We start from the raw sequence: 26643 nt of genomic DNA on the forward strand, positions 1-26643 counted from the left end.
AACCCACCCACACCCCACCCACACCCCACCCCACACCCCACCCACACCCCACCCACACCCCACCCACACGGCACCCACACCACACCCACACCCCACCCACACGACACCCACACCCCCACCCCACCACACCACACCCCACCCACACCCCACCCACACCCCACCCCACACCCCACCCACACCCCCACCCACAACCCACCCACACCCCACCCACCCCCCACCCCACACCCCACCCACACCCCACCCACACCCCACCCACACGGCACCCACACCACACCCCACACCCCACCCACACGACACCCACACCCCCACCCCACCACACCACACCACACCCCACCCACACCCCACCCACACCCCACCCCACACCCCACCCACACCCCACCCACAACCCACCCACACCCCACCCACACCCACCCCACACCCCACCCACACCCCACCCACAACCCACCCACACCCCCACACCCCACCCACACCCCACCCACACCCCACCCCCACCCACACCCCACCCCCCACCACACCCCCACCCCACCCACACCCCACCCACACCCCACCCCCACCCACACCCACCCCCACCACAACCCCCACCCCACCCACACCCCACCCACACCCCACCCCCACCCACACCCCACCCCCACCACACCCCCACCCCACCCACACCCCACCCCACACCCCCACCCCCACCCACACCCCACCCCCCACCACACCCCCCACCCCACCCACACCCCACCCACACCCCACCCCCACCCACACCCACCCCCTCCACCCCCCACCCACCCACACCCCACCCACACCCCACCCACACCCCCACCCACACGACACCCACACCCCCACCCACCACACCACACCCACACCCCACCCACACCCCACCCACACCCCACCCCACACCCCACCTACACCCCACCCACAACCCACCCACACCCCACCCACACCCCACCCCACACCCCACCCACACCCCACCCACAACCCACCCACACCCCACACCCCATCCACACCCCCACCCACACCCCACCCCCACCCACACCCCACCCCCACCACACCCCCCACCCCACCCACACCCCACCCCCACCACACCCCCACCCCACCCCCACCACACCCCCACCCCACCCACACCCCACCCACACCCCACCCCCACCCACACCCCACCCCCACCACACCCCACCCCACCCACACCCCACCCACACCACACGCCGACCCACTCCATGCGCCCCCCTCCTCCCCTGCCCCCCGCCCCCCCCCGGCAGGGCCCCCGGGCTCGTTCGACTTCCTGCTGCTGCTCGTGGCCGATCTGCGCCACGACATCGCCCAGCTCCAGCGCCGCGTGCTCGGCCACGCCGGGGGGGGGGGCGCCTCGCCCGAGCCCCCCTCCCCGCGGCCCCCCCCCACGGGGCCCCCCGCGGTGCCGCCGCAGGAGGGGGGCGGCTCCGGGCAGGAGTACGAGGAGGAGGAGGACGAGGGGGAGTTGTGGCGCGGGGAGGAGGGTGGCCCCCCCACAACGAAGCCAACGGGGCGAGCCCCCACTCTGGCTTCGTGAATCAGTTACTCAACCCCCCCCCACTCATCACACCCCTACACCAGTCTCCATGGCAACTCGTCACCCCCACCCCCCCCCCCGTTCATCACACCCCTACACCGGTCTCCATTGTAACTCTTTCACCCCCCCCCCCCCGCTCATCACACCCCTACACAGTCTCCATGGTAACTCGTCACCCCCCCCCGCTCATCACACCCCTACACCAGTCTCCATGGCAACTCGTCACCCCTCCACTGTCATCTCTGAGTGAGTGACTGCGATCCAGCGGCTGTGTGGGGGCAGCTGCGCGCGGTTGGTGGATCACCCAGAGATGGGGTGAAACTCGCATCGCGTGCACATCGAGGAGGAGCCGTGCCCGGGCCGCCAGGACAAGGCGGGACGGCAAAGTGATGAAGGCTCCACCCGTCCATCTGTGCGGGGATCGAGTGTTGCCCCCTCGCACACGCGTGGGGGGGGTTTGTTTCTTTCCGGGTGCTCCGGAGAGAACTGAGTGAGCTAGTTGAGCAGTGGGAGGGGAGAGAAGCGACATAACCCAGTTGGGGGGGGGGGGCTTTGCGGGCCACCACGAGAGACAAATACAATATTTGGGCCCCCCACCCCTGACCGATTGCCGCACCCACTTGAGCTGGCAATGTCCTCACCACGTCACTGCGGAGCCCCCCCCCCTGCTCCCCCCCTTTCTCACCCCTCCCCCCGCTCCCCCCCCTGCTCCCTCATCATCACCATCACCACCATCATCTTCATCACCACCATCATCGATCACCACCATCTCACCACCATCATCACCACCACCATCATCATCACCATCACACCACCATCATCACCACCATCATCACCATCATCATCACCACCATCACCACCATCACCACCACCACCATAATCACCATCACCACCACCATCATCACCACCATCATCACCATCATCATCACCACCATCACCACCACCATCATCATCACCATCACCACCACCATCATCACCATCACCACCATCATCACCATTACCACCACCATCATCACCATCATCACCACCATCATCACCACCATCATCACCATCATCATCACCACCATCATCACCATCATCATCACCACCATCATCACCATCATCATCACCACCATCATCATCACCACCACCATCATCACCATCATCATCACCATCATCACCATCATCACCACCATCATCACCACCACCATCATCACCATCATGAGGGTGCTGTTTGTTGCCGACCGTTTGACGTTTTGGGCCCGTACTCGGCAGCTGTTATTTAAATACATTTTAAATAAAAATCCATCGACACCCCAAGGTGTGGCCTCGCTCGCAGTTCGCGTAGCGGCCCCTAGGCGGCAATAGGCGCTCGTTAACTGGGCTAAGGAACACAGGTGAGTGAGTCGGTGAGTGAGTAGGTGAGTGAGTAGGTGAGTTAGCAGGTGAGTGAGCGGGTGAGTGAGTAGGTGAGTGAGTGGGTGAGTGAGTAAGTGAATGAGAAGGTGAGTGAGTGGGTGAGTGAGTGGGTGAGTGAGTGGGTGACTGAGTGGGCGAGTGAGAGGGTGATTGAGTAGGTGAGTGAGTGGGGGAGTGAGTAGGTGAGTGAGGTGGGTGACTGAGTGGGCGAGTTAGTAGGTGAGTGAGTGAGTGAGTAGGTGAATGAGAAGGTGAGTGAGTGAGTGGGTGAGTGAGAGGGTGAGTGAGAAGGTGAGTGAGTAGGTTAGTGAGTAGGTGAGTGAGTAGGTGAGTGAGTAGGTGAGTGAGAAGGTGAGTGAGTAGGTGTGTTAACAGATGAGTGAGTAAATTTAACACGTAGGTTTTCGCGACCAATGTTATTCATAAAAAAAAAATTGGGGGGTTAGGTCGCGTAAATATAAACGGTCGGGGGTTTAGCTGCTAAGCAAGAACGAATTGTGTCATCACCGTGCGCCCACCAAGTGCGAACATCAGAGGGGTTTCCTGTAATAACAATAATTCTCATGGATTGTGGTCATCTGCAAACATGCGGCGCATATTACCAGATGGGTGAATCACAGGTAATCAATATATGATGAACTGAAGAGCCATGCAATGAAAAGGAGTATTAATTAATAATGCGCCTACAGGCAGCACTTAGCCTGTAGCTGTCAGAACGGTGCATTTATTTTTATCTTAAAGTTTCAATTGATGGCATGCGGCACAGCGGTGGCGATGATGTGGGTGCTGTTGGTGGTGATGGTGGTGATGTGGGTGGTGATGGTGATGATGTGGGTGGTGATGGTAATGATGTGGGTGGTGGTGATGGTGATGATGTGGGTGGTGGTGATGGTGATGATGTGGGTGGTGATGGTGATGATGTGGGTGGTGATGGTGATGATGTGGGTGGTGGTGATGGTGATGATGTGGGTGGCGATGGTGATGATGTGGGTGTTGGTGCTGTGGGTGGTGATGCTGTGGGTGGTGGTGATGATGCGGGTGTTGGTGCTGTGGGTGGTGATGCTGTGGGTGGTGGTGATGGTGATGATGTTGATGCTGTGGGTGGTGATGATGTGGGTGGTGGTGGTGATGTTGATGCTGTGGGTGGTGATGATGTGGGTGGTGGTGGTGATGTTGATGCTGTGGGTGGTGATGATGTTGATGATGTGGTGGTGATGGTGATGTTGTGGGTGTTGGTGCTGTGGGCGGTGGTGATGGTCGCTCGGGGCCCTCAGCTGTGCTCCCACGCGCACTGACATCACTCGCATCGCGTGCCGCGTCCTCCACAATTCTATTTTCCACCTCCCCACCCACCTCTCCCACCCCCCTCGTGATGAGCTCATCGGAAAGAGATTTATTCCTGTCGCCCGTCTGCGTCAGTGGGACTCACGGGGAGCACAGCGGGGACCCTCCATCAGGGGTAGGGGAGACGGGTGCCTGGCGTCCAGGTGGAGGGGTACGAGAGGGCACCTGTCCCGAGGAATGAGCGGGGGTGGTCTGGCTCGGAGAGACAGGGGGGGGGTCTCTGACTGGTTCAGGGGCGCAAGTGGATAGACGCGTAGAGGGGACTAAACGTGAGGAGCCGGGTCCCTGGCGCAGTGAAGGGGGTCCCTGGCGCAGTGAAGGGGGTCCCTGGCGCAGTGAAGGGGGTCCCTGGCGCAGTGAATGGGGTCCCTGGCTTCGGGGAAAGACTGGGGTACTTGTGGAGAGACGCAGAGGTGACCCTGACTCAGCGAGAGGGGGGTACCTGCCCGAGTCCCTGGTGTTGGGTGATGGTGGAGAGAGGGGGGGGGGGTGATGGTGATGGTGGAGAGAGGGAGATGATGGTGGAGAGAGGGAGGTGATGGTGGAGAGAGGGGGGTGATGGTGGAGAGAGGGAGGTGATGGTGGAGAGAGGGAGGTGATGGTGGAGAGAGGGAGGTGATGGTGGAGAGAGGGGGGTGATGGTGGAGAGAGGGGGGTGATGGTGGAGAGAGGGAGATGATGGTGGAGAGAGGGAGGTGATGGTGGAGAGAGGGGGGTGATGGTGGAGAGAGGGAGGCGATGGTGGAGAGAGGGAGGTGATGGTGGAGAGAGGGGGGTGATGGTGGAGAGAGGGGGGTGATGGTGGAGGGAGGGGGGTGATGATGGAGAGAGGGGGGTGATGGTGGAGGGAGGGAGGTGATGGTGGAGAGAGGGGGGTGATGGTGATGAGGGGGAGGTGATGGTGAAGAGGGGGAGGTGATGGTGGAGAGGGGGAGGTGATGGTGAAGAGGGGGAGATGATGGTGGAGAGAGGGGGGTGATGGTGGAGAGAGGGGGGTGATGGTGGAGAGAGGGGGGTGATGGTGGAGAGAGGGGGGTGATGGTGGAGAGAGGGGGGTGATGGTGGAGAGAGGGGGGTGATGGTGGAGAGAGGGAGATGATGGTGGAGAGAGGGAGGTGATGGTGGAGAGAGGGGGGTGATGGTAGAGAGAGAGATGATGGTGGAGAGAGAGGGGTGCTGGTGGAGAGAGAAAGGTGATGGTGATGAGGGGGATGTGATGGTGAAGAGGGGGAGGTGATGGTGGAGAGAGGGAGGTGATGGTGAAGAGGGGGAGGTGATGGTGGAGAGAGGGAGATGATGGTGGAGAGAGGGGGGTGATGGTGGAGAGAGGGAGGTGATGGTGATGAGGGGGAGGTGATGGTGAAGAGGGGGAGGTGATGGTGGAGAGAGGGAGGTGATGGTGAAGAGGGGGAGGTGATGTGAAGAGGGGGAGGTGATGGTGCAGAGAGGGGGGTGATGGTGGAGAGAGAGGGAGGTGATAGTGATGAGGGGGAGGTGATGGTGGAGAGAGGGAGATGATGGTGGAGAGAGGGGGGTGATGGTGGAGAGAGGGAGATGATGGTGGAGAGAGGGGGGTGATGGTGGAGAGAGGGAGGTGATGGTGGAGAGAGGGGGGTGATGGTGATGAGGGGGAGGTGATGGTGAAGAGGGGAGGTGATGGTGGAGAGAGGGAGGTGATGGTGGAGAGAGGGGGGTGATGGTGGAGAGAGGGAGATGATGGTGGAGAGAGGGGGGTGATGGTGGAGAGAGGGAGATGATGGTGGAGAGAGGGGGGTGATGGTGGAGAGAGGGAGGTGATGGTGATGAGGGGGAGGTGATGGTGAAGAGGGGGAGGTGATGGTGGAGAGAGGGAGGTGATGGTGAAGAGGGGGAGGTGATGGTGCAGAGAGGGGGGTGATGGTGGAGAGAGGGGGGGGGTGAGAAGGGATTGGAGGTGCGGAGTCAGCAGTCGAGAGTACAGTGTACAGTGCAGGTGAGATGTCATTCCCAGAGGGATGGCCAGGGGAGGGGTGGAGAAGCGGGGGGTGGGGGGGATCGAGGGGGAGGGGGGATCGAGGGGGAGGGGGTTCGAGGGGGAGGATCGAGGGGGAGGGGGGATCGAGGGGGAGGATCGAGGGGGAGGGGGGTCGAGGGGTGGGGGGGGATCGAGGGGAGGGGGGATCGCGTGCGCCGCAGCTGGGTGCGAGTCTCCGCGTGGCGCTCCATCCTCTGTCACGTGACGCCGCCTGCTCTTGTCCGGGCAGAGGGACGGGACCACAAACCGGTTCCTCTGCCCCTGGCGACGCGATCCCGAGCCACGTGCCAGCAGCCTCGTCGGGAACACACTTACAGTTTGAGGCGTTCCCATGGTGATTGCCAGAATTGTCAATAAGTCTTCCTGATTCCCGTCTCGAACAGAGTGAGGCAAGGGCCATCACCTTCCTGTGGCACCCACAGTACAAGCCCTGTTCATACTCCCCGCAGAGTAGTCGCTATTTTATCACCCCATAGGGCAGCGTGATGGGCTGCGTCACCCCCGCCAGCCGGTTGTGTGCTGGAGAGCCAAGCCACAACATTTACAATCCGAGTACGACGTTTCGCCAGTAATTACAACTAGCTTCATCAGGCGACAGCCAGCTGTACTAGTGACGAATTGGCCACGTTCTGTTTACGTGACAACCCTTACTAGTTGGCTGTGTCGGGTGGTGGCGGGTTTTAACGACACATTTATATATTTACGCGATCTAACCCAGAATCTCTATTATGGATGATATTGGTCGCGAAAGCCTGCGACGTGTTCAACAAAAACGCCAGCCCAAACTTCTCGGTGAGCCGAGTAGGCCTATCGTCAGAAGGTTGTCGCAGTTCAACACAACACGGCCAGGGGACAGGGGCCAGGCGCCGGGACGAGGCATCACGTGCCGTCCACACACAGACGCCGATCCCTGGACTGGAGGCAACCGGAGTGAGTGGGTGGGTGAGTTCACCGAGTGCCATGGCGAATGCATGAACGGATGTGTTGGTTCATGAATTCATTAATGGGCGAGTGAATGAATGGGCGAGTGGATCAGTCGACGAGTGGTCGGGTTCGTCATCTGTTCCACCGTGGAGTGAATTGGCGGGTTACTGAGTGCCTTGGCGAATGCATGAATTAGTGGGTTGATGGATAATAAACATGAGTGCGTTAATGAATCAATTAATTAATTCATTGACGGGTGAGTGGATCAATCGGTGAGTGGATCAATCGGTGAGTGGATCAATCGGTGAGTGGATCAATCGGTGAGTGGATCAATCGGTGAGTGGATCAATCGGTGAGTGGATCAATCGGTGAGTGGATCAATCTGTGAGTGGTAGGGTCGCCATCTGTTCCACTGCGGACTCTGTGAGCCGGGGGTTCCGTTCCCAGCACTGCGCGTCTCCTGCAGTGGCACGGCTCCGACCGGCCACAGATCCCAGGACGAGGCGCCTCCAGCAGCGCACGAACTCAGACGCCGGTCGCCAGGCTGGTGGCCTCCCTGCTTGTGGACGAGCGCGTGCGCCAGGTATATTTTGTGGACGAGTGCGCGTTTAGAAAAGCGAGTTTAATGTACACATTTACATGCGAGTCCGAGAGGACCCGTGCAGATACGAGAACATCAACGTCACCATCATCCATCGACTGCATTCAACATCAAGCAGCACCATTGAACAGCATTCATGACCAGTATGATTCATCCACCATCACGAGTCCAATCACGATCACCACGGTCTTCAACAACAGCGATCACCAGAGCCAACGAGTAGGAGGGAGCTCCTGCTGCTGCTGCTGCTCACATGAGCATCGGTGCTCATCTATTTACAGTTCTGCAAATTCCACATTCCTCTGACGGGGGTAAGTCTATCCATAGGACAACTGCTGTTGATCTCCCCCACAAAGTAGTTTTATCTACCCCGGAGGTCAGGATGATGGGCTGAGTCAACCCCCACCCAACCAGGATTCCCACTTTGCGAGCCGCTCGCTCTAACAACTGCCGTCATTAGCATGTGGTGTGCAGAATGCACCATGATCGTCATCACCACCATTTACTGCACCGTTCATCATCACCACCATCTCTTCCTGCACCATTCAAATGATCATCACTCATAACGAGTCCTCATCACCGTCTGTGTCACTCATCAGCGGTGGTGGTGATGATGATGATGGTGACGATGCTCGTTCTTCAGTCTCCTCTTCTGCTTGCAGAAATCACCACCACCACCACCATCGTCATCATCATCTTCCTGCAGCATTCAGCCACCGTCATTGTGCAACCATCGCGCGTTGCATAGTCATCGTCCACTCGGAGCATTCCCAGGTCGAGGCCGAGTCCATCCCTGGGATGGAGCGAGGCGGGTGGTGGCGGGTGGTGTAGCGTGCGCCCTTCCAATCTTTCCGTTCAGGGGCTCCTCTGCTAATTCCCCCGTGCTCCTCCGTCTCCTCCTCCCATCCACTCCCTCCTCCCCCTCCTCCCCCAGCTTCACAGCAGACCTCGAGGGAGCGCCGTCGCCCGTGGTCGCGGTCGCTATAGGAGCCGTGACGCGAGCAGTGCGGCGGCGGCGGCGACGAGGCCCAGCGCCGGCCCCCCTCCCCGGGGCGCCGCGGCCCCGGCGGCCCCCGTGCCGACGGCGGCGGCCACCCTCGGTTCGTCTGTGCGGGAGGCGGCGGAGGGACGGGGCAGAGTGAGACGCGGCGCGGGGACAACAGCGGAGCTCGCGTCGCGGCGCCTCGACGCGTTGTGAAAGTGCACCCCCGGTGGCAGCTGTCTCTGTGCGGCGTGAAGTGTGTCTCGGCACCCGGGCCGTAAGTGGGATCCCTCCGCCGGTAGGGGGCGATGGATGCTACGCGGTCGAGCCTAGGGTACCCCTGGTGGCAGCTGTCCCTGTGCGGCGTGAGGGTTCTGGGCACCCGGCCTGCAAAGCCGGCATTTAGTCTGCCAGCACAAGGCGGCAATTATTGCTGCTGCTGCTGCGTGCGATCCCATTCAACTAATATGAAGATCGTTTTCGAATTTGGCGAATGTAGGCCGTGAGTCTGGCACACAACAGCCTAACTCTTGCGAACGGTGTCAGGGAATCTTTAACGTCCACTGTGAGTGAAGCAGACGGCGCGTAGTAGCATTGCTATTGCGGTTGATATGTACAGCCACAAAGTTAACCAGGGCGGCCTGCCGGAATCAAACCGCAAACCTCTGTAACAAGCGGCGTTTGCACCCCCGCTGGGGCCCCTATGACACAAAAGGTGGCACATGGGAGAGGGGACACCTGTCTGTGAGTGAGTCTTTGTGTCTGTGAGCCTCTGTGTGTCCGCGTGTGTAAGTATTGTGCGTGTGTGTTGTAGCTTGAATCAGCCTTCATAGAGTACTTGGTGAAGTGTGAAAAATGTATGTATGTTGAGATTATTTAGCACCGTATGTAGCCAACTGCGCTACTTGGAGGTGCGCAAGGGGAGACAAAGGCGGCCGGGTGTGGTGCTGGCCCCCCCACCCCCTCGTGTGCCATGCCGACCTTCATAGGTGCTCGCTAACAGCACTTTCCCCTACAAATCGGTTAAGGCTATTCGGGCGGATCTTTGTCTCGTGTCCATAGTTAGTACCGTATACACATGGCGAGGTATATAGATACACTGGATACACGCAAGCAGGCGTCTGCAATCGCAAAGCACAACAGTAATATCGGGCACGCTTCGCATGTCCAGATGACGCAGCCATCTGTGATGGTCCCCGCTCACGAGAGCGGAGGGAGACCGGCATTTAAAATGTAGCCAGCTAGGAAGCAGCGATACATCTGCAGGGCGGTTTCACCCTTGCTGGGACTCGTCAGCACAGTCCAGAGGCACCGCTGCCTACTGCTGTTTGTGCCCGAGGGGGCTCGGATTGAGTCCCCTGCCTCCCACGCGGTGGGGGGATGATGAGTTCGGCAGAGCCCCCGGAGCGACATTCAAATCAGGCTCCGGCACTTTCTCCACCTCAACAGTCGGCTTGACAGTCCCATAACATATCGCTGTGTGTGTGTGTGTACGTGTGTGTGTGTACGTGTGTGTGTGTAGGTGTGTACGTGTGTGTACGTGTGTGTGTGTGTGTTTACGTGTGTGTGTGTACGTGTGTGTGTGTGTACGTGTGTACGTGTGTGTACGTGTACGTGTGTACGTGTACGTGTGTGTGTGTACGTGTGTGTGTGTGTACGTGTGTGTACGTGTGTGTGTGTACGTGTGTGTGTGTGTGTACGTGTGTGTGTATGTACGTGTGTGGGTACATGTGTGTATGTACGTGTGTACGTGTGTGTGTGTGTACGTGTGTGTGTGTGTACGTGTGTGTGTGTGTACGTGTGTGTGTGTACGTGTGTGTGTGTACGTGTGTATGTACGTGTGTGTGTGTACGTGTGTGTGTGTACGTGTGTGTGTGTGTACGTGTGTGTGTACGTGTGTATGTACGTGTGTGTGTGTACGTGTGTGTGTGTGTACGTGTGTGTGTGTGTGTACGTGTGTGTGTGTACGTGTGTGTATATGTACGTGTGTGTGTGTACGTGTGTGTGTGTACGTGTGTGTGTGTACGTGTGTGTGTGTGTGTACGTGTGTGTGTGTACGTGTGTGTATATGTACGTGTGTGTGTGTACGTGTGTGTGTGTACGTGTGTGTGTGTGTGTACGTGTGTGTGTGTGTGTACGTGTGTGTGTGTACGTGTGTGTATATGTACGTGTGTATATGTACGTGTGTGTGTGTACGTGTGTGTGTGTGTGTACGTGTGTGTGTGTACGTGTGTGTATATGTACGTGTGTGTGTGTACGTGTGTGTGTGTACGTGTGTGTGTGTACGTGTGTGTGTATGTACGTGTGTGTGTGTGTGTGTACGTGTGTGTGTGTACGTGTGTATGTACGTGTGTGTGTGTGTACGTGTGTACGTGTGTGTGTGTGTGTACGTGTGTGTGTGTACGTGTGTGTATATGTACGTGTGTGTGTGTGTACGTGTGTGTGTGTGTACGTGTGTATGTACGTGTGTGTATGTACGTGTGTGTGTACCTGCGTGTTTTTCTACCCAAGGTGGGTACCGAGTTCTGCTGCCGCCCACGGACTACTGAGTGAGAACTTGTTGTGTCTTGCTCGATAACATCGCTTTCCCCAACAGCCTGGTAATAGCTATACGGGGGGGGGGATCTTTGTGTTTGCGTGCCTCTGTGTGTGACTGTGTGTGACTGTGTGTGTGTGTGACTGTGTGTGACTGTATGTGTCTGTGTGTATACATTTGGTGTGTGTGCCAGTCTGTCTCATACACACACATGTCAGTGCATGTGTCTATATTATATCGTAGTTCATAAAGCCTGTCTTCGCCAGGCAAAAGTTTTCAACAGATATAATAAGGAAGCTGATGTGATTTTTTACACTTTTTATCTACGATCAGACACTAACAACTACTCAAAAAAATTCGTATCTTTTCACCAAAACTATAACTCTTAACTTGATTCAACTTCTTATATTTAAAGACGTACTCATTGGAAACCACTCAAATTTAAAGAACTCGTTCTTTTTTTATTAGAAAGAACAAAACATAATTTACTTAATACTCTGTGAGGGGAGCTCACATCTTTTACCGTTTTCGAATTAATCAGATTTAAACATTGTAAAATGTGTCTTTTTTCGTTCAAAAGCGCTTAACTCCGAAATATCTCAAAAGCAATAAAATAATGAATGGTTATTGCTTTCATCGTATTTGCTGTTTCACGTGGACGGTTTCTGAATGACACGCACATACATGTCTACGGGACACTTAAACCGAGATTTCGGGGGCCTTAACTTGAAAAAGGTCTGATTTTCAGAAATGTCCTTTTGTTTGTATCCTCAGAGCTACCTATGTACACAATTTCAGCTTTCTACCTTGTCGGGAGGTACCTAAGAGGTGTTTCAGACGTACAGATTAAGGTCTTTATTTATGTAAACACGAGCTTGTTTACCCGTCCAAGGACGGGTGAATATTGCAGTAAATCTGAAATATTCAATAGAAAAATTGTTCAGATCGTGATTATTAATGAGGGGGGGGGGGGGGGTTGCCCCATGTGGAGTGACGTCACGCGCGGGACACACATCGCCTTTTTGACTCGTTATATTAGTTGCTGCTTTTATTTCTTTATTAGCTTTAATTTCCATAAAGAAAAGTCAAAATGAAGCAAATTTGCATAACCAAATTTTAGTTTCCGCTCCACCTTCATGCGGAGTGACGTCACCCATTCATGATTATTAATGAGGGGAGCTGGTCTATGTGGAGTGATGTCACGTGCGTTACACACTGACATTCTTGGGTAAATATAGTAGTCAATGTGTGTGTGTCTCTGTGGGTGTGTCTCTGTTTTTCCTGTGCGTGTGTCTGTGTGTTCTGTAGTGGGGAGAGGTAGTGAGTGAGTGGTTATCGCGCTGCGCTATGACCCAAGTTCGATTCCCGCTCTCGGCCGACAGCAGTGACGATTATTTGAACCGATCCTGGGCCTCCCCTAGGTCGACTCAGCCTCACATGAGTGTTTGGATGCGGTGTATAAACATCGCCACTAGGGAGACAAAGGTGGCCGGGCGTGGTGCTCACTAACAGCACTTGCTCCTACAGTCTGTTATGGCTATATGGGGGATCTTTGTCGTTTTATGCGTGAGCGTGTGCGAGCGTGTGTCAGTGTGGGCGCGTGTGTGACCGTGCATGTGAGTGTGTGCGCCCGTGTGTGTGCGTGTGTGAGCGTGTGTGTGAGCGTGTGTGTGAGTGTGTGCGTGCGTTGCCCACCTGCTTGTGCGGGACCTTCGCTCGCCGTGCGATGCGAGCGTGTGGGATTAGCCGTAGTGTCGCCTGGGTTAAGGGTGGGGGTTAGGGTTGGGGGTTAGGGGTTAGAGCACGCGATGGACTAAGCTCAGCCAAGCAACTCCATGCTGTTAATCGCCGCTTTCACAACAATACCAATTGTTAGATTAACAATATTCACTTACACAGGAATCATATTCGTGAACATTATAACGATGATGATGATGTTAATACGGGGTTATGCATCGACTCTCAGGACTCCTATTCAGGAGGGTCCTGCGACATTGGCGAGTTTGACCAATTCCATATTACATTAGACTCGTCTGGTGACTGCTGCTGCTGCCACTACTGCTGCTGCTTGTCTGGTGACTGCTGCTGCTACTGCTGCGTTGGCAGTGGTGCACAAGCACAGTGAACTAACTAACTCTTTAACTCTCCCGCGTTCGTCAATAACTCCGCTCCACACACCGCGCCCTCTTCGTATCTCACTGGCAGCAATCGCATCTCCTGGCCACCACCTCGCCGCTCCCCCGAGGGGATTTGAGGCTTTCACAGATCTCCGTGTGACCCACCAACCCCTCACCCCGGATCACGAAACCTGTCGCCGCCGCCGCTGGCAGCGCACCCGGCTCGCCGAGCGATGTTAGCGAGTCGGCACTTGTGGGGTGGCGCTGTTGGTCGCGGTCGTGGTGGTGATGTGGGGAGCGGTGGCGCAGCGGTTAGCGGACCGTGTTACGAAATCAGCGAACTGAGATTGATTCTCTGGCCAGGACCCACTTCAGTGGCAAGTCAAATTTATTGACTTTTTTGTTAGTTTAGCACAGGACCAAAGGCCCAAAACGTCGAGTGGTCAGCCACAAACAGCACCCCCATCAAAGTTGTAATGGATAAGTGTAACGCGTTTGTTGAAGTGAACGAGGTTATTGTTTTTTTAATCACTTTGAGGGAGGGGGGGAGACAATGGTGACGATAGGAGGGAGATCCACAGTCGAGCAGTGCGAGGGAAGAAGCAGCGAGAGAGAAGCGAGTGTGAGTGTGATGAGTGGGTGGGTGAGTGAGCGTGTGAGCGGGTGAGAGTTGCGTGAGGAGTGTGAGTGTGGTGAGTGGGTGGGTGAGTGAGCGTGTGAGCGGGTGAGAGTTGCGTGAGGAGTGTGAGTGTGGTGAGTGGGTGGGTGGGTGAGCGTGTGAGCGGGTGAGAGTTGCGTGAGGAGTGTGAGTGTGGTGAGTGGGTGGGTGGGTGAGCGTGTGAGTAGGTGAGAGTTGCGTGAGGAGTGTGGGTGTGGTGAGTGGGTGGGTGGGTGAGCGTGTGAGCGGGTGAGAGTTGCGTGAGGAGTGTGAGTGTGGTGAGTGGGTGGGTGAGTGAGCGTGTGAGCGGGTGAGAGTTGCGTGAGGAGTGTGAGTGTGGTGAGTGGGTGGGTGGGTGAGCGTGTGAGTAGGTGAGAGTTGCGTGAGGAGTGTGGGTGTGGTGAGTGGGTGGGTGGGTGAGCGTGTGAGCGGGTGAGAGTTGCGTGAGGAGTGTGAGTGTGGTGAGTGGGTGGGTGAGTGAGCGTGTGAGCGGGTGAGAGTTGCGTGAGGAGTGTGAGTGTGGTGAGTGGGTGGGTGGGTGAGCGTGTGAGCGGGTGAGAGTTGCGTGAGGAGTGTGAGTGTGGTGAGTGGGTGGGTGAGTGAGCGTGTGAGCGGGTGAGAGTTGCGTGAGGAGTGTGAGTGTGGTGAGTGGGTGGGTGGGTGAGCGTGTGAGTAGGTGAGAGTTGCGTGAGGAGTGTGAGTGTGGTGAGTGGGTGGGTGGGTGAGCGTGTGAGTAGGTGAGAGTTGCGTGAGGAGTGTGGGTGTGGTGAGTGGGTGGGTGGGTGAGCGTGTGAGCGGGTGAGAGTTGCGTGAGGAGTGTGAGTGTGGTGAGTGGGTGGGTGAGTGAGCGTGTGAGCGGGTGAGAGTTGCGTGAGGAGTGTGAGTGTGGTGAGTGGGTGGGTGGGTGAGCGTGTGAGTAGGTGAGAGTTGCGTGAGGAGTGTGGGTGTGGTGAGTGGGTGGGTGGGTGAGCGTGTGAGCGGGTGAGAGTTGCGTGAGGAGTGTGAGTGTGGTGAGTGGGTGGGTGAGTGAGCGTGTGAGCGGGTGAGAGTTGCGTGAGGAGTGTGAGTGTGGTGAGTGGGTGGGTGGGTGAGCGTGTGAGCGGGTGAGAGTTGCGTGAGGAGTGTGAGTGTGGTGAGTGGGTGGGTGAGTGAGCGTGTGAGCGGGTGAGAGTTGCGTGAGGAGTGTGAGTGTGGTGAGTGGGTGGGTGGGTGAGCGTGTGAGTAGGTGAGAGTTGCGTGAGGAGTGTGGGTGTGGTGAGTGGGTGGGTGGGTGAGCGTGTGAGCGGGTGAGAGTTGCGTGAGGAGTGTGAGTGTGGTGAGTGGGTGGGTGAGTGAGCGTGTGAGCGGGTGAGAGTTGCGTGAGGAGTGTGAGTGTGGTGAGTGGGTGGGTGAGTGAGCGTGTGAGCGGGTGAGAGTTGCATGAGGAGTGTGAGTGTGGTGAGTGGGTGGGTGGGTGAGCGTGTGAGCGGGTGAGAGTTGCGTGAGGAGTGTGAGTGTGGTGAGTGGGTGGGTGGGTGAGCGTGTGAGCGGGTGAGTGTGTGGAGGTTGACTTGGTGGCTGACAGCACGGGCGACTCACCTGGACCGCAGCAAACGTGGACTTTGAGGCGATAGCAGCGGGAGTCACCCTTGAGCAGTGGAGTGGCTGTGAATGAGACATGCGAGTTAGCGTGTGTCCACCCTAGCGTGTGTGTCCACCCTAGCGTGTGTGTGTCCACCCTAGCGTGTGTGTGACCACCCTAGCGTGTGTGTCCACCCTAGCGTGTGCCCACTCTAGCGTGTGTCCACCCTAGCGTGTGCCCACCCTAGCGTGTGTCCACCCTAGCGTGTGTGTGTCCAACCTAGGGTGTGTGTGTCCACCCTAGCGTGTGTGTCCACCCTAGCGTGTGTCCACCCTAGCGTGTGCCCACCCTAGCGTGTGCCCACCCTAATATGTCGACGTGTGTTTCCATATAGCCACAATCATACCTGGGTACCCACATGTCCCTTGCCTGTGTCCACCCCCGCGTGTGTAGGTGTCTACGAGGGTTCGGCACGTGCTCGTATCGCAAGGCAATCGGACACCACGAGACACGCGCCGCCCTCCCCACACAGCCACCTCTGCCCGTTGTTGTGTTCCTTCATATTCTCAACAATGTCGCCAGTGGTGATAATTCTGTGTTTTTATTTGCAGCGATGAGCGTCGAGCTAGGACCCACATCTCACAGAGAGGGTCCGTGCCAATAAACATCTTGGCAATTCACCGGCGTTAGCACAAGCGAAGCCTGACTCTGCTGATGTTGTACCAGTGCTGCTGAGATTAAGCGCTCCCAGAAGGAAAGCTGTGGGTGGCTGACGAGATGTGTAAAACAATATATAATATATATAGATCTCTTGTATAGCTGGGCAAATGTGTGAATGAGGCCGATTGTCTGCTTGTTAATTTTGTTCATCACATCACAGGCGGGCGAAGGCAGTGGTGGATCTATGGGTGGGGTTCACTTCCTCCTTGAGACCCCACGTTGGACTGATGCTGTATTTACCAAAGGAAATACATCAATTTTGTTATTTTTTGTATTAACTTTGTCTCCTATTTATAACGCTTGACATTTTGGGGCCACCCCCTTCCCCCCCCCCCTCCGTTGGGAATGTTCTCGATCTGTCCTGGTTGGGGGGTTGGCCCAGCCCATCATCCCTTCCTCCTGGGGTCCACAACATTGAGCACCGCACCACTTCGTGCAGAACGCCAACTGTCGTTCCCCCCGCCCCCTTCCCACCTGCCATAGGAATGTGGAGGTGCATTCATCGCCTCTTCATTTTGTTTGCCGTACAGTGTAATAACCAGTGTTGGCCCAACGTGTGGGCATGCAACGTTGGCCCAACGGTAACATGTTTACTCGGAATGACCTGGGTTTGATTACTGACCCAGGCGCCTTGCTGTGTGAATGTGTGTGTGTTTAATGAGAATGATGAATAATTTATCTTGACGCTTGTTTACCCAAAGGAAATTCATATACAAAAACAACCGCACAATGACGGCAAGCGGAGGGAACTCACAGATGTAGTAGTAGTCCTGCCCGGGCGCGAACTCAAAGCCCAGCGAGAACGGCGTGAACCGCTGGAACTTCTCGGCGAACCTCAGGGGCGCCCCGTGGTCCCGGTGGTGGGGGCCCCGCTGGAGGGGCCTCCCGCAGCGCCACCGCACGGACCCCCTCGAGTGCTCGCAGCGCGCAAACCCCGCGGCGTCCACCATGTGCAGCACGGGCCGCTCCGCCGGGGGGGGCGGCGGTGGCGTGGAGCCCCCCGCTAATGAGCCCCCCGATTCAGGGCCCTCCAGTTCGGGGGCTGTAGAATGCGGGCAGTAGACGTCCATGTAGTCGTCGATGTGCACGGTGAGGGTGTAATCCCCCGTAAGTAACCTGGACGGGAGGGAGGAGGAGATCGCCGACATTACAAACAGAGACTCGAATTACGAGTTTTAAAGGGAGAACCAACAACGTTGCTTTAAAAAACCTGGCAATAAAAAACAATCGGGTACGTTTCACATGGGCACTATCGTTCTCATAGCGCGGGCCGATCATCACGCGCAGGAAGGCGTCGCTGTGTTTGACATCCTGCGATCGTTTCGCGTTAGTTCAACAATGTTGCTGTGTGAGTTAGTTCAACAATGTTGCTGTGTGAACTGGCCTAGGGCACCCCCGGTGGCAGCTGTCCCTGTGTGGCACAAGGCAATCGTCGCCAGAGAAGGCGCGCTGCTGTTGCTGCTGCTACTGCTGCTGCTGTTGTTGCTGCTGCTACTGCTGTTGCTGCTGCTGCTGCTACTGCTACTGCTGCTGTTGCTGCTGCTGCACAGTCTCCAGGAGTGCCACGGCAGGAGGCGGCGTTGCTCTAATCCAGCGAGTAATTTAGCGGTGTGTATCATTTTCCCAACTTGGCCCGTGCTTCGTTTAGAATGAGGTCGCGGGGTCGTCAACGTCTCAATTGAACGTCCACTCTGAGCGAGACAGATGGCGCGTCGTCGTTCACGGTCAACGCCGCACCCGATAGTGGGCGTGCTGCACGATGTCCGACGTTTCGCCGCGTGCGCCGAGAACCCTCGTTCGTAAACTGAAGACGCTATCCAGGCTCAAACCTGCTGAGCTTCAGGAGTCAGGGCCCGACCTCGCCGCCCTCACGGAGAAATGTTCGCGGGTTTGGGTCCACAATGGAACAGAGACCTATCACTCACCGACTGATGCACTCACTGATTCCTTCACTCGCCCAGTAATTAATGAATTAATCCATTCATGTTTATTCATCGACCCACTAATTAATTAATGCATTCGACAAGGCACTCGGTAACTCACCGATTCACATCCACAGTGGGACGGGTGGCAACCCTAACCATGCATCTCTCTTCATCCCAAGTTCCCTGTCCGCGTCGTCTCCCCATACCTCTTCCCGCACTCCCCATGTGGCGTCTATCCACTCAGTTTCACACTGTGTATGTATGCGTGTTGAACTTCTTTCGCACCGTACGTAGCCAACCGTGCTAATCGGATGTGCGAAGGAAGGAAATTAAACTAAACACAACAAGCTGTTCTAAAGAAATTCGTTTTCAGTCTCAACTATTTTGAAATGCACAGCTCCAGTGGCTTCCTAACATCGGAAGCAAGAGCGTTCCAGACGGCCGCAGAAGCGCATCTGAAAGCGCGCGATGCTTTGGCCGTCTTTGTTCGATGGCCAGCAGCCAAAAGCCGCGGGGAAGATGCCCGCCGGAGTTCGCGTGATGGTTCACACTCCCCTGACGAGATCAGCGAGGTGGTGTTGTGGTCCATCTGTGGCCAGCACTTCGCGTGTGTGACGAGTGCGACCTTCCTCACAATGCCTTCGTTCGGCAACCGAAAGCCGATGGAGCTCGGCGAGCACCGGACGCACGCGGTCGGATCTTGCAGTGTCCGCCACGACACGTGCCGGGGAGCCGCGTGTGCACGCTGCTCACGCGGCTTTTTGTTTTGCCAGACGTCCCGTAGAGGAGGAGGAGGTAAGTTGCAATCATCGAGCCTTGTCGACATCACTTTCGCGACACGTCTCCCCACCCTCCCCCTCATCACCCTCCCCACCCTCCCCACTCCACCTCCCCACCCTCCCCACCCCCCCCCCCTGATCACCCGGGAGGGTCGCCGGGGCTCCCACGGGAGGCCGCTGTCCCCGTCCCCGGCGACTCCCGCAAACATCCTGAGAGGCGGCAGCCAAACAGCGCCAAGTGGCGGCGGCGGCGCGTCAACAGCGGCGCACGCGAGCCGCGTCCCCCCTCCCTCTCGCGTGAGGCGGGGGAGGTTAAAAGCGCCATTCTCTGAGAGCCGTGGTGTTGTTTATGACTTGGCCGTGGCTACGGCTCTTAATTATTAATTGCCCGCGGTTATCTCCCTCCCCTCTCCCTCCTTCCCCGAGTGGCGGCGTTGTTGTTTTCGCGCTAAACTCCGCGGCGGCGGCGTCGGCATTGTGCGCGCGCCGCAGGATGTGAACACTCCGCACGCCGCTTCCTTCGCTTCCGAGTTCCCACAGCGCCCCGCCACCACCAGCAGCAGCACCACCATCACCACCACCAGCACCACCACCAGCACCACCACCAGCACCACCACCAGCAGCACCAGCAGCAGCAGCAGCACCAGCACCACCACCACCAGCACCACCAGCAGCACCACCACCAGCACCAACACCACCAGCACCACCACCAGCACCACCAGCACCACCACCAGCAGCAGCACCACCAGCACCACCAGCAGCAGCACCACCACCAACACCACCAGCACCACCACCACCAGCACCACCACCACCACCAACACCACCAACACCACCAGCACCACCAGCACCAGCACCACCAGCACCACCACCAGCAGCACCACCAGCACCACCAGCACCACCAGCAGCAGTAGCAGCAGCAGCAGCACCACCAGCAGCAGTAGCAGCGAGTGTGCGGGACCCTCTCCTGCTGCCCCTCAGCACCCACCACCACCACCAGCAGCAGCAGCCATGACCAACAGCAGTGACACCCCCCCACACCCCGCTGGCCACTCGCTCGGCGCACTGTCACACGTCCGTGTCTCGCAGTGGCTCACAACCCACACGGGTTAGAACCACGTGTTCTTGTCCAGGGAAACTGAGTTTTCAGGTCCATACGGCGTACAGCCGTTTCAATACGGGCAAAAAAACATTTGTGTTGTCTCTTTGTTTGTGTTTCTCCCTTGCGATGGGACTTTGTAGGATGAACGTTGAGATGTATAAGGGGCACGGGGTGACCAATAAGGTCTGAGTTGGTCTCTAATAAGGTCGGGCACTGATAGGGGTGGACAGGGATGGACTGTCACGCGACAGACCTCGCAGGTGCCGTGGGTTGACCGACCGACTGAGATGCCTGACTGGCCGTGCACCCAGCCGTGGCCCCTGCTGTGCCAAACGACACCAGCGCCACCAGCGCCACCAGCAGCAGCAGCCGCCACCTCGGAGAATGGCGTGATGAGGTGAAGTCGTGAGCAGGGTGATGGCGCAGTGGTTAGAACTCTCGTGTCTCACCACAGCAAGAAGCCAGCAGACATGCCAACCCTGGGACAACTTGGCTGTCTAACATTTGCCCCAGTTTTTGTAAGGGCCTGGGTTCGACTCCCGACCCGTCCGCCTTGCCGTGCGGAGTGGACGTGTCTCTGCAGGAGAGTGAGAGTGCGCGTTGGAGTCGTCCCTACGCTCTCTCTACGCCAACTCTGTATGGGGTTGCCTCCAGGTTCTCTGATTTCCTCCCTCCCACAGCCAGAATTAAACCCACAACACACAGTGTTAGCCGGTATCGGGCTGGGAAACATCCCACATCTGACATCACCTGCACATTACTCAACAGGGATCACACCGCAGGAGCAGTAACATCGCCCCCTACTGCGGAAACTTGACAGCAGGAACCTCTCCTGAGAGAGGGAGTCTTGAGACACGGTGAGGCTTTCCTGGGTAAAACTAGCAGAATATATTCTTGGTTCTTTCGATAAAGTCACGTAGAAGGGAAATAACAAAATAATAAAAATAAAACATGAAAAAAATCTCACGACGTTTCGGCCACAACGCAAGCAGCCGTCCTCAGGTGAAGAGCATAGCTGTCGGAAAGTCATTAGGACGCTGTCTTTCCGACTTTACCGAAAGAACCAAGAATATGAATCCCTGCAGTCACGAAAGCTTTAAATCGAAATTTAGCAGAATATAAGCAACAAAAACATCATACCATTCGACTCCTTCCTACTTTTTTTCCACTTCCCATCAACCACAAAGTTTTTCCTTGAGTGCATTTGTTCGGCAGCCTTAGTTCAACACGAGCAAAACTCTGCACCGGTTTTGACATTCATCGCCTCATCAGCAGAGCCAGACTTGCTGGTGAACTGACAAATGTTTATAGGCAAGGACCCCCCCCCCCCTCTTAGGCTTCGATGCTAGGTGCCGTAACAACGACCAGAATCAGAATCTTTATTTTTCCTGGAGAAATCCGATGAGCTATGAAGCTCTTTTTCACATGGGATCCCGTAGTGACTGAAGCCGTGTTGGCTGATGGGATGTGTGACGAAGACACGTGTGTATTTAATGTGGAGGGGCAGATGTGGGAAGGAGGCATGTGTGCTTATTTATGTCGTTGAATGATGACCAGGGTGCTGATCCTGGTGTATAATTGTTGCTGTGGCACGTGTCTATTCATGTCGCGAAGGGTCTGCCCACATTTCCAAAATGGCCATTTCCATTTTTACAGTGTATATAGTTATAGAGTGTATTTAAAATCACAGTCCAAGACTTAGTGTGGGCAGTGGGTGAGTGAGAGTGAGTGAGCGAGTGGGTGAGTGTGCTGTTGTTACCTGTAGTTTGGTGAGTGGGTGAGTGAGAGGGTGAGTGTGTTGTTGTCATCTGTAGTGTGGTGAGAGGGTGGGTGAGAGGGTGGATGAGCGAGTGGGTGAATGTGTTTTTGTCACCTGTAGTGTAGTGAGTGGGTGAGTGAGAGGGTGGGTGAGCGAGTGGGTGAGTGTGTTGTTGTCACCTGTAGTGTGGTGAGTGGGTGAGTGAGTGTGTTGTTGTTGTGAGCTGCAGCGTGGTAGTTGAACACAGTGTGGTGAACGAGACAAAGGAGTCGGCCTCCTAGACCGATGCCTCCGTTTATCTAGGATGGCCTCACTCTGAGTCTCAAGACTCCTTTTCCGGAGGCTCCTGCTACAATGGGATGTTTGGCCAAATCCCCTTTTAACTCGGGAGTTGTTTTGTTTCCTGATTGAGGGGGGGGGAAGCAGGAAATCGAAGCAGCCAGAGAGAAAAAAAATCTCATCTCTCGTGCGAGCCGGCCACGTCCTCACAGGCGGATTCACCAGCCGACTTGCTGTGTTACCACATCCGCACCGCCACTTCCCCAGCTCAGCGGATTTTGGGAGAGTTTCTCAAATCTCTCGCGTGGTCCGCAAACCCTTGCCTCTCCAAAGCCCACAGCCGGTGGGTGCCCTGCGAGCTGGATCATCGAAGTTCGCCCCCCACCCCCCAACGACGTCGCGAATAAGAGACGTTGTACTGCACTGTGATGGAATCTATGGCACCGAGCGGGCCGTCTGTGTGCTGCTGTACTGCGTCCACAACGAAGGAGGTTATAACTGACAAAGTAAATAAGTAGGCATTTCGTCTCCTTCCTTACCTCGCTTGTCTCTGCACACACAACATATAAATAAATAAATATATTTTAACATGTCACATAAGCCTCACGCGCCTTCTTCGTGATTATCTTGTGTTTTGTATTACAGGACTCCTCTATTTACGAACATTCGACTTACGAACTTTTAGAGATACAAACAACCTGTCCGCATGTTGAGTTGCCTGTCCGGACTGAGAGTCGTAAGTTCAACCACCGCGCAATCAATGGCGGTGGTGGCATCTGCATAACCATTGGAATCCACATCTACAGGAGATTATATAACTTTTAAAGCCACTCTCCGTGTTAAGTGTACATGCCGTGCAACATGTTTGGAGTCGACAGGAGTAAAGTTGGACTTATGAACAAATCGACTTACGAACAGACCTGGAACCTAACTCGTTCGTAAGTAGAGGAGCCCCTGTTTCCAGTTTTGTGTCGAGCTACAGAGAAGGCCCTGGCCAATTCACATCTGGCGGTGCACCTCGGTTGTTGGTGCCAATCAAGCCTCGCATTGCTGCTGACGAGACGCTGCCTGTGTTGAACTGATGCTGTTGCAATGATGGCACTCTCAGAAGAACGGCTGTGTGGCTGATGGAATGTGTAAAAAATATGCGAATTCTATTTTTTATGGAGGGAGTCGGAAATTAGGAGGCAGACTGCTTATTTATTTATTAACTTGAATGACGATTGTCTATCTGCGTGATCAGCGTCTGAGTCACTGCGTTCAAGGGAGGAGGAAGGTTCCAGGATTGTGTCCAACACCTATCGTGGGTGTCTCTTACTCACCCCTCGCCACCACGAGGTATCCCGACTTACACGTCACCCCAGGATTACCTCGCCGACTCACCTGTTACCTCACCTACCCTCTCACAAACACATTGCCTCATCTACTCACCTACCTGTTGACTCACCTACCTGCTACCTCGCCTACTCTGACAACCCTGTGGCCTCTACTCACCTACCTGTCACCTCACCTATTCACCTGGTAGCTCCCCTACTCACCTGGTATCTCACCTACTCACTCACCTATTAACTCACCCACCTGTTAACGCACCTACTCACTGACCAGTTACCTCGCCTACTCACCTGTTAACTCACCTAATCACTCACCACCCGCTAACTCACCTACTCACTCACCTTTTACCTCACTTATTCACTCACCCACCTGCTAACCCACATAATAGCTCACCTGCCACCTGTTTCCTCACCTCGCGTTTAACTCTTCCCATGTCACTCTCCCTCCCTCACCTCCCTGTGCCCCCTCCATCATAACAATAATAATGTAACTTACATTTGTAACGCGCGTGTCATCCGTAGGCCCCAGTGTGCCACCGTGTATGGAAAGCAGGGAGTAGACTAAGCCTGCAGGGCACACGGCCAGGGCTATGGGCTAAAGGCCACTTTAGAGAGGTGAGTTTTCAAAACAGAGCTAAACATCTAGAACGACGCCGTCTGACTCGCAAAGGAAACGCGTCTCGGAGTCTGGGAGCTGCACGGTGACAAGCACGATTCACCGCATCGCGCACTTTCAGATGCGCTTCTGCGGCCGTCTGGAAAGCTCTTCCGATACCAGGAAGCCACTGGAGCCATGCACTTTTAAGTCTACATTGAAAACGTATTTCTTTAGAACTGCTTTTTTGTGTTGAGTTTGTTGTCCTTCCCCCGTACCGCCGATCATAGCGGTTGGCTACGCACGGTGCGAAAGAACTTCAACATACACACACATTCCCCCAGCAACAAACGCCTTGCGCTCGGAGTCCTGAGCAGGAGGCGATCCCAATATCTCAAGGATCTCGTTGGGGAGTCAACACGGAACGAGTTCCCCGTGCTTCCCCCCCCCTCACCCCCCGCCGCCCTCCTCACCTGTGGTTGCTGCTGTTCCAGTAGACGGCGAAGCGTGCGCTGGAGCAGCGCCCGACCCCGCAGAGAAGCAGCAGCAGCATCAGTGGCAGCGGCGGCGGTAGCGGCAGCAGCGGCATGACCGGGCCGCGACTTCCTCCCTCCTTCTCCTCCTCCGCTCCCCTCTCCGCCTCTTCTCCCTGTGCCCGGCTGCTCGCCCGCTCGGCCCCGAGCTGATCCCGCTCGGCCGCGTCAGTGTCAAGATCCGATTTCGGTGCTGATCACGAGATCATCCCGGGACTTGAGTCTCCACGTGACGCCGCCGCTTGTGGTGCTGACGCCGGTCCCGTTCGCTGAGTGAGCCGGGCGATGGGCACGAGTCGAGCCTGGCCTGGTCGAGACCTTGGTCACGGGGCTGGTTCCGTGTGGCCGCTCTGTACCGTGAACCGAGTTGACCTCTAGCCCATCCGAGGCTGGTCGTGATGGACGTCAGCTGTGCACGGCACCACCTCCACCCTCCCTGGCTCCTGTTGGAGGGTGAAGGGCAGGCACCGGGAGATTGAAACGGTTGCTGAGCCGCACGACGACAAGCGGCCAGAGACAAGCAGCACGGTCAAAGTTGTGACACATACGAGTGTGTAACACGCTTAGTTACTCGAGCAGGGTCATTGTATAAAGAGCTCGGGGGGAGGAAGGAGACGATGGGAGGGAATGTGCCTTGGAGTGTGGTGAGTATGTGGGCGAGTGAGAGGGTGAGTGCGTGTGTTGTTGAGTGAGTTGTCACCTGCATTGTAGTGAGTGAGTTGTTGAGTGTTGGCGAGTGTGTTGTTGTGACATGTAGTGTGTTGGTGAGTGTGTTGTTGTGACATGTAGTGTGTTGGCGAGTGTGTTGTTGTGACATGTAGTGTGTTGGTGAGTGTGTTGTTGTGACATGTAGTGTGTTGGTGAGTGTGTTGTTGTGACATGTAGTGTGTTGGCGAGTGTGTTGTTGTGACATGTAGTGTGTTGGTGAGTGTGTTGTTGTGACATGTAGTGTGTTGGTGAGTGCACTGTGTGTGTTGGTGAGTGCACTGTGTGTGTTGGTGAGTGCACTGTGTGTGTTGGTGAGTTCGTGAGTGAGTTGTAGAGATACCTGCGGTGTGCTGGCTGGGTAGAGCCGTGGGTGCACGAGACGACACGGACGGCGCCTGGCTGCCTGCAGCAGGCAGCAGGCAGGAGGTGAGGTGAGGCGTGGTGAGGTGAGGCGTGGTGTGAGCTAAGCTCTTCTGACCCCGCACAGAGCTCGACTGGGAGTATGATGATGATGAAGCTGGGAGGAGGAGGAGCCACACGAATGGGTGGGTGGCTGGGAGGGGGGGCAGACCGCAAGGAGACACGGACAAGTCAATATTTACACGCGCCAGGCGTGCGGCTTGCTGCGAGGGCGTGCGAGCGATGAGTGTGTGTTGTTGTTGTTGTGTATTAGGTGCGCGTCTATGTTGGGAGAGAGTGTTCATGGTGAGCGCGCTGCGCTACGAACCCGGCCGTCCCGAGTTCGATTCCCGCTCACGGCCACCAACACCGAGTGACAATGATCTGAACCGGTCCTGGGTCTTCGCAGGGTCGACTCAGCTTCAAATGAGAACCCGGCGCGGTGTGCACACATCGCCGCTCGGGATACAAAGGCGGGCGCGCGTGGTGCTGGCCCCCACCCCCTCGTGTGTCGTACCGGCCTTCACAGGTGCTGCTCATCAAAAGCACTCTTGCCCTAACAGTGTGCTACAGGCTGTGGGGGGATCTTTATCTTAGCCATGTCTTTGTGTGCCGTAGGTGTTCCGTAACAGCCAGCACTTGCCCCGTCAGTGTGTGAAGGCTATAGGTTGTGGGGTTTGGATCTTTGTCTTTGTGTCTCTGCGTCGAGGGGCGCCGCGGTGGCGTGGAGATACCATCTCGTACGAGTGGCGAGCCCACACGAGACGTGATGGTGAGGTGGTGTGATGGTGTGGTGGTGTGATGGTGAGGTGGTGTGATGGTGTGGTGGTGTGATGGTGAGGTGGTGTGATGG

At 56.3% G+C, this 26643-nt stretch overlaps 1 protein-coding gene across 1 annotated transcript; it reads right to left on the minus strand.

Annotated features, from left to right (window-relative positions):
- Positions 1–7811: 7811 nt before the first annotated feature.
- On the minus strand, positions 7812–25910 carry LOC144731422 (ephrin-A2-like). Its single transcript, XM_078612446.1, has 6 exons — positions 25732–25910; positions 24624–25126; positions 17138–17499; positions 15681–15746; positions 13023–13085; positions 7812–8915 (listed from the first exon to the last, which is right to left on the minus strand). Exons 2-6 carry the CDS (start codon positions 24737–24739, stop codon positions 8791–8793), a joined length of 732 nt encoding a protein of 243 aa, XP_078468572.1. The 5' UTR covers positions 24740–25126; positions 25732–25910; the 3' UTR covers positions 7812–8790.
- Positions 25911–26643: the final 733 nt, after the last annotated feature.

Source organism: Lampetra planeri, chromosome 39, assembly GCF_965212315.1.
Source record: "Lampetra planeri chromosome 39, kcLamPlan1.2.h2, whole genome shotgun sequence".
In the NCBI taxonomy this organism is placed as follows: domain Eukaryota; kingdom Metazoa; phylum Chordata; class Hyperoartia; order Petromyzontiformes; family Petromyzontidae; genus Lampetra; species Lampetra planeri.

Bases quoted from the DNA above. Each gene is read 5' to 3' on its own strand.
- LOC144731422 (XM_078612446.1), bottom strand. From the start codon at position 24,739: ATGCCGCTGCTGCCGCTACCGCCGCCGCTGCCACTGATGCTGCTGCTG. The intron at 13,086-15,680 runs GTGAGTCGCCCG...CCCTTAACCCAG, and splicing joins CCACGTTTGCTGCGGTCCAG to GCGACACTACGGCTAATCCC. The intron at 8,916-13,022 runs GTGGGCAACGCA...CCTCCCGCACAG, and splicing joins CGAAGGTCCCGCACAAGCAG to ACGAACCGAGGGTGGCCGCC.